Raw genomic sequence first — 7,849 nt, forward strand, 5'->3', positions numbered from 1 at the left:
AGCCCAAATGGTGGATCGTGAATGGGGGGGATTCTGCAGCAAGTTGGCTTTTTATTATTGTACTGACAACTTCTTTCCAGTAAAGTTATAGCACTTTCCCTAGCTTTCACTTTAAAACTAAATTATACAGGGACACTATGTATGATATACTCTAGTAATTGGAAAATGGTTATGGCCGATTCTAAAAAAAATGCCATTCTAATTTTAACTCATTAGTTATTCATTGTCCCATGATTTCTATTGGTGTCATTGAAGGCATAGCTCACATAGCCAATGAAATCTTCTAGATTTTATGGAAAGGCAAAGAATTGTGAATGGTAATCTTTTTTAAGGGAGGAAAACTGTGGGAAAACTAGACATTTAATCGATTCAGCTGTTTGATAAGGATCTACAATAGAAATACTGTAAAGAAATTTAGCATATGATAAATATGAAAATCTATCTCATATCCTGACTTAAATTGTTTGGGATTCAGTGTGCAAATTGGTGCCTAGGTTTCATGTTGGCTATACTTATTGCTTAATATTACAGAAAATATTGTCATAAAAAATGCCTTTTGTTTTAGTATGTCAGATGATGAACAGGAGAGTGGCTGTGATACAGTGGATGGATCCCCAACCTCAGACTCTTCAGGACATGATAGCCCATTTGTAAGCAGCAGCTTTGTAGAAGACTCCCCTCAAATTTCAGAGTCATTAGCTGCTGTTGACACAGAAACCAAACCAACAGTCTGCACTGTGGTGGTACCTCCAGTGAGACTAGAAAATAGACTTGACTCAGATGAGCATATGGCTAATACAGGTAAATAAGGCTCTTCTCTCTTCCTGACCTTTCTCATTTGTCCTTTTTAAAAGGACTTAAAAAAATTCTTTCTAGAAGTGTCTTATTAGTAATGCATATTTCTTTCCACTAGTTTCCTAAAGTGTTGTTGGGTCTTTAAAATTATGCCCATAAACTCCCTTTTCTTTCTTATTTTTAAGATTTTGGGTAACTATGCAGAATATCAAGAAATCTAAAGGCCATTGAGGAAATGCAACAACTGTACATTGTTTTCTCTATTGCCAGATTCCATATGTCAGCCATTAGGAAAAGGTCGATCTGCCCCTGGAAGATTAAACCAGCCTTCTACTATAAATAACCGTCAGCAAAAATTGACAACAGCATCCCAGCAGCAACATTTGAATTTTAGTCAGGTTTGTTTATTTATGAACTCTTTTGTTACTGTGTTTGTAATTTATAAGCTATGTCTTACTTTGTACAGAGGCCCTAGAAATGTTTAGTGTATTGATAGTTTTCCCTCACCCTTTTCCTTAAGTATGATAGACACAATCATTTGAATATTAAATTAAAGATTGTTAGAGATGAATACTTCTGTAAAAAGTTCTGGTTTTTAGATCATCAGATTATTTTATTTTCTTGTTCCGATTCACTTATTATAGGTTCTTCCAGTGCTTAATTACAGTGTTTAATTTGTTCTTCTGTTTAAGCATTTAAAAAAAAATATTTTTAATGTATGTATAAATCAGGATTTTTTTTTTTGTGGTTTGATGGAAGGTATTTCTGGTCACACTTAGGTGACAGTCATTCCATTTATTAAGCACTTTTATACTAGGAATTTTGCTGGACAATAGGGATATAAGATAAAAAATGAAATCAGTTCTACTTTTGGAAAGATGAGAAGTATACATAAAAACCACATTTCTATAGCCAAAATATAAAGTGAATAAAGACAAATATATTCAAAGCAATTAAAGACAAGACAGTTTGGGAGGAAGAGGACTAGCATTTGGGAAGGTCAGAAAGGCTTCATTCAGAAGATGGTGCCTGAGCAGGCAGGGAGGAAGAGAAGAACTTGTAAGAGGGCCCTTCCAGGCATGAAGACAAAGCCTTGAGCATCATGGATGAGACAGAGATGAGCAGAGAATCAGGGGATGGGGAAGTAATGTTTAGCAAGTTGAGAGAGTTTGGATCCATATTGTGTTGGACGAAATAGAAAAAATTGTCTAAGTGCAGTAGGATACCATTTGTAGAGTGAGAACATGGTTGTATCTATGCTTTGGTGGCAGTGTGGAGAAAAGACAAGAGGAAAGATTTGAGGTAAGGGTGTCAAGTAAGAGATTGTTGCAATAATTTAGGCAACAGGTAGTGAGCATCTAAAGCAAAGTGGTATCTGTGTGAATAGGGGGAAAGGAAGTGGATGTGAGAGATGCAAATAAGTAGATATATGGGGTGAATGAGAATGAGAGGTCCAGAATAATTACCAACTTTATGGATCTGAGGATTTGGGACAGAAACTTAGGGAATACCTGTAGTTATGGGTGATAAGCTGGCCATGGTGGAGAAGGGTTGGTCAACAGAGGAGAACTGCTGTACCCAAAGATCCGGATGGAGAATGCTCAGGAGAAATCAGTGGTCCACAGTTTCAAATGTAGCAAATGTACTCACAGTAGAACTAGCACTAAGAAAAGACCATTAAGACCATGAGTCACTTTGGAGAGAACTGTTTTGCTTGAGAGATGAGGCCAGAAGCCAGTTTACAGAGTTTTGAGGAGGGAAAGGAGAAATGGAGAAGATAGGAATTTGGCTTAGAAAGGGAGGAAATTTTTAGGATGGTGGTTTGAGAAGATGGTAGGATAGATACAGATTTTTTTGTGGATTGAGGAGGATAGAACATGTCTGAGGGAGCAGGACTGGAAACAGTTGTAAGGAAGAGACTGAAGATTTGAGGAAATGCACATGATTGAAGATGCAATCTTTTGGAGAAGACAGGAGAGGACAAGAGCTGTGTGCAAATGAGGAGTTGGCTTGACAGGAAAAAGCAAAACCTCTGTCACAGTCTGGGAAAAAGAGAGAATGGGAGGAGGAAAGTGGGAAAAGAATGAATTCAAAATGAATGGTCTGTTTCACTCCCCCCTCTCCCCTGCTTCAGTAAAGTAAGGTGCAAGGCCCTCAGATGAAAGGGGTGAGGCTAAAGAGAATTAAAATAGTTTTTGTGGGGAGTAAAATTCAGATTTTTTTGATAGAATGATATTCAGTTTTAGTTTTGTGTGGTATAGTTTTTGGTAGTGGGTGTTTTTTCCTTATCATTTAGGGCAAAGGGGAGGACTACCTTGATGCAGTGGAGAGCTGAGATTGGATATTGTGAATTGGTAGTGCCCCTAACCATTACAACTAGGAGACTTCTGGGCCTCAGAGTCCTTAGTTTCTTCATAATGTGGGGAAGTGAACTAGATCATTTCCCAAGGAGCCCTTAGATCTCTAAATCCTATGTCCTGTGCTTAATCAGTGTTTCACACATGGGCAGTGTGTCATTGTGGCTGGGCCAGTAGAGCCCAGGCTCTTCCATGAGGCTCTAAAGCCTTCCTGTAGAGACCTAGTAATGGATGTGTATTTTACATGCAAGGGCTCACCTAATTAACTTGGGAGACAATTAGTTGACCAGGTGAACCACCAGGGAATGATTTTTTTCCCTCTTGATTGGCAACTTTGGCTGATAAGTACTGTCTCATTTAGGTATAGAGGGGTTGTAATGTGTTAGCTATCCACAGAGATCTACCTTAATTTTGCCACCTTCCTAAAATTTAATTTTACTTTTATAACATTTTTTTCCCTTGGTGGACAGGTTCAGCACTTTGGATCTGGGCATCAGGAGTGGAATGGAAACTACGGACATCGGAGACAGCAAGCTTATGTCCCCGCTACTGTCAGCAGCCACCCTTTTGCCCTGTCCCAGGGGAGTCCGAATCACTCGGTAGTTCGTGCTCCTCTGGCTGGAACTACGCCTCGCACAGGGCAGCCGGCTCTTCTTCCGTACCCACCGACTGCACCCCTTGCTACTGCTGCGCCAGTGACCCACCTCTTAGCCTCTCCATGTACCTCAAGACCCATATTACAGCATCCCACCTACAGTATTTCTCATCCCAATGGCCTAGTTCACCAAGTCCCAGTGGGAATAAATCCCCGTCTGCTACCTTCCCCAACTATTCATCAGACTCAATACAAACCAATATTTCCACCACATTCTTACATTGCAGCATCACCTACTTACACTGGATTTCCATTGAGTCCAACAAAACTTAGCCAATATCCATATATGTGAGAACTCAAATACAGTATATTGAAGTTCAGTGATGCAAATGTTTGATTAAAAACAAAAACATGGTATTTAATAAATATTAGCCATGGCACAAGAAAATTATTTTTTGAATCATGTAGACTTGGGTGCAATTTAAACAACTTTGAGCTTTAAAAAAAAAAAAAACTCACTTTTAATGTGTTTTGCACATTTGGTATAACTTGTCTTTGGTCATGTTCTCTTATATAGTTACTTAGACAGGTGACTTTTGGGAGCTGAAGTCTGGTTTTGCTCCTATTATTTTTTATAAAATTGCCTTCTAATTAGTGCAAGACACGTCTACATTTGGGAAGCCATTCAGTGTACAGATTTAGAGCAACAGATGCACATGTGTCAGACGTACAGTGTACAAGTAAACTGTTTGTGTTATTATCTATGTCTTGGTATTTAAATGTTGGGTCACTTATCTTAAAAAGGCGAGCTATTGTTCTCACATTTGCATGTGTCTTGCATGGGCAAAATGTTGCCTAGACATTGCTCTTAAATGTTGTCCTAATAATCTCAGCTGCATTGTAAACCGTTCCCACACATAGTGCCTTAAATATTTGAGGTTGTTAATGTTACTGCATATATATAAATGTTGAGGACTGCAGCACTTAAAATTCAGATCTGCTGATTTTTTTGATAGAGTGATGTTCATTTTTGGTTTTGTGTGGTATAGTTTTTGGTAGTGGGTATTTTTTCCTTATCAAGAGGGCAGCATGTTTTGCTATGGCCAAATTCTGCTGTCTAATTTTTTTTTTTTTTAATGATCTAGCTTCAAGAAAAGCAAGCAGTTAGTAATGCTTATGAAAAGTTGATTCAGTATCTTATGAATAGGTGATAAGTAAACTCTCACAACTCAGCATTTTATACCGCTTAGTGGAACTGCAGTACAATCCAGGAGTTTATTTTGAAGGGTTCAGTCTAAGTGGATTTCCTAAAATGTTTAGAGGTGCAGTAGGTGTGATGTGGACTAGGTAAGGAAAGAAAGTACAAAATGCTCGTTGATTCATGATGTGGTTTCATCTTTGCTTGAGCAAACCATGCAGTATTTAATAAATAGTAGCAGAATATTTACTATTGAAGCTTGAAAAGATGTGAGTCCTTTGTGTGAAATCTTTCATTTATGCATGTGAGAGCTTTTAACCGTTTTACACGATGGTGTTTGTTTTTCGCCTGTTGGTGGTGTGTGCTTATTTAATACATTCCGTCAGGGACAAGAAATTTTATGTGCTTTTTTTTTTTTCCCACAAAGTGTGTCTTGGGTTTCTTTTTCTTCTTATGTGTGTTGTGTGATTGTGTGTGTGTGTGTGTGTGATTATGTATGGTTCTGTTGAAATGAAGTTGCTTTTGCAGCACCAAAGACTTAATCATCCATTTCCTATAAAAAGGTAGCTACTTTTTGCATAGACCTCAAGTATATCATAGTTTAGAGATGGGATTTAGGGAAAGATATTAAAATGAGGCTGTGTTTTAGCTTATGGGCAAGTAATAAATTGTATCATTTATCTTGAATGTATCATAGATAAGCTGCTATATAATGATTGCCACTTCAGATAGCTGTGAAATTAGATGATTAACTAGTTCTTGTTTAGCTTTCTAATTTCTGTATAAGTCTGATTGAATGAAATAGAAGTGGGGATTTTGATTTATACTTTGCTTTCTTGTTTGGCGTGTCATTGTAACTACTGTATTGTAAATGATGGAAGATGATTGCCTATGTTATTTTGGGGTGTGTTACTTGCATCAGTATTTTATCAACATTAACTTTGGAGCTCATCGCTGCATATAAATGGAATATATCAATGTAACTTAATTATTTTTACGTTTTCATACTGGCATTGCGTAGACACTTGAGAAGCTGTATCTTGCAGGCTTGACTTAACTTTCTTTTTAAGAAACAAAATCTGGAACACAGTCTTTAGAGCATTTACTGGAATAAACAGTGCAAACAAAGCATTTGAGTTTAAACTCCCCAAATGTTTTGAAATTAGAGCATTTCTTTAAATGAATGAATTTCATACCACTAGTACAGCTGTCTTACCGAATTGTCAGTAAGCTAATAAGGGATATATTTTTCTTTACTCCATTAACACAAGCAGTGTTTTATTTAATAAATATTTAGGTGAAATAAATGTGCCTAAAATTGATTTTTAAACAAAAACAAACAACAGTATTAGATCACAAAATAATACCAGCAGTACATTTTTAGATACACTGAAAATGAAGGAGCCTAATTTTTCCCACAAATTTCAGTGTTTTTAGTAATCAACTAACTCTATGCATTTTATACAAAGATAATTGTATATAAAACAAACATTGGAAAATGAGTAGCCTGAGATGAATTTAAATATAATTTACACTTGTAAACAAGCATAAATTTATGGAGTCAAGAAAATATTTAAATGAACTTGTCATATACCTTCACAGTCTTATTTTATTTATATGATTCAGCAGATTGTTGATTTCAGCTGCTTGGTCCTGGGAATCAGATTTCTCAATGCAAAATCCATTGCTGGCAATGGTTGTGTTGGGACACCAACAGTAACTGTTTTCTTTTTGTTTGGGGCCATGCAACTTTCATTGCTCTGATGTATTTTGTTTTTTCTGTGTTTTTAAGTAGTAAGGCTGTGATGGCGTTACATTGACAAGTAAACTCAAAACCTTAATGTTGTCTTATAATACAATAACATTTGTTATAGATTTCCCCCAGTTAAATATGCTACTCTTTATGGAATGTAATCATGGAAATCTTTTGCATTTTAAAGAAATGCAAAAATCTTTGGAAATTCTTTCATCTAAATTAAACAAATGGATTTTTTTAAAAAAAAAACTTCTGAAAAAATATTACCCTTCTTTAAAACCATTTATAAACATTTTCTTTGTTGGTTTTAATGCCTTTTTAAATAAAACACTGCATGACTACAGAGTTGCATATTTGCATACTATTTTTAATTTGCAAATTATTTTTATAAAAATGCCTGATCAATTTTTATCTTTCAGGGTGTTTAATCAAATATGCTACTGTATCAGCTAAATCTTTTGATTTTAATGTTTTAAATTTCTACTGCTAATTTTAACTTGATTTTTGTTATGTAAAAGTTAAATCACACTGCAAGGTGTAGGAAGATATTATTTGAATAAGCCCAATGATGTAGACTTGATTACTGAATTTTAACTGTTACCTGTGTAACAATTTATTTCTATGCTACACTAGTTTGTCATGTAGCAGTTGCACTGTGCAATATTACAATAAGGACTGGGAAAAAAATTTTTATGGCTGTAATGTGTCTTAGAGTTTGCGATAGTATTTCTCTCTAGTTCTCAGTGATTTCAGTGTGACCAAGCCTTCTGTACTTTGTCACAAAAAGCGGGTTTTCCAAGTGACTATTTTGGTGAGTGTCAAAAATAAGAATTTCTGGTGTATCACTGTCAAGACTCACTTTGAATTAAAACATACATCGCAGCAAACATGGGGCCGACTTTTATTTCCGCCAACAAAAATAATGCTTAGATACTTAAATGAGGGATTATTCCCTTTAAGGCAATCACAGATTTGTTTGGTAATTTGGTACCAATCCTATAGGGAGAATCAGGTTTGTGAAGTTTTCTTGGTGCCAAGGCATTGCTAAAAACTGCTATGGAATTGAGGTCCAGGAATATTTCAACTTGTTCTTTTTTTTTTTTTTTTTAAATTTTTCTGGGATTGTAGAAGAAATCACTTGTCTGATC

At 35.9% G+C, this 7,849-nt stretch overlaps 1 protein-coding gene across 6 annotated transcripts in view; it reads left to right on the forward strand.

Moving 5' to 3' along the window:
- HIPK3 (homeodomain interacting protein kinase 3) overlaps positions 1–7,588 on the forward strand; it is a 92,400-nt gene extending 84,812 nt beyond the window's left edge. For all 6 annotated transcript variants that reach the window (XM_051966387.1, XM_051966391.1, XM_051966390.1 and 3 more), the window contains 3 exons: positions 566–801; positions 1,066–1,193; positions 3,623–7,588. In XM_051966387.1, the coding sequence (XP_051822347.1) occupies positions 566–801; positions 1,066–1,193; positions 3,623–4,099 (841 nt within the window). In that variant the 3' untranslated portion in view covers positions 4,100–7,588. The remainder of the gene's footprint in view (positions 1–565; positions 802–1,065; positions 1,194–3,622) is intronic.
- The last annotated feature ends 261 nt before the right edge of the window (positions 7,589–7,849 follow it).

The sequence above is a fragment of the Antechinus flavipes genome, chromosome 6 (genome assembly GCF_016432865.1).
Source record: "Antechinus flavipes isolate AdamAnt ecotype Samford, QLD, Australia chromosome 6, AdamAnt_v2, whole genome shotgun sequence".
Taxonomy (NCBI): Eukaryota; Metazoa; Chordata; class Mammalia; order Dasyuromorphia; family Dasyuridae; genus Antechinus; species Antechinus flavipes.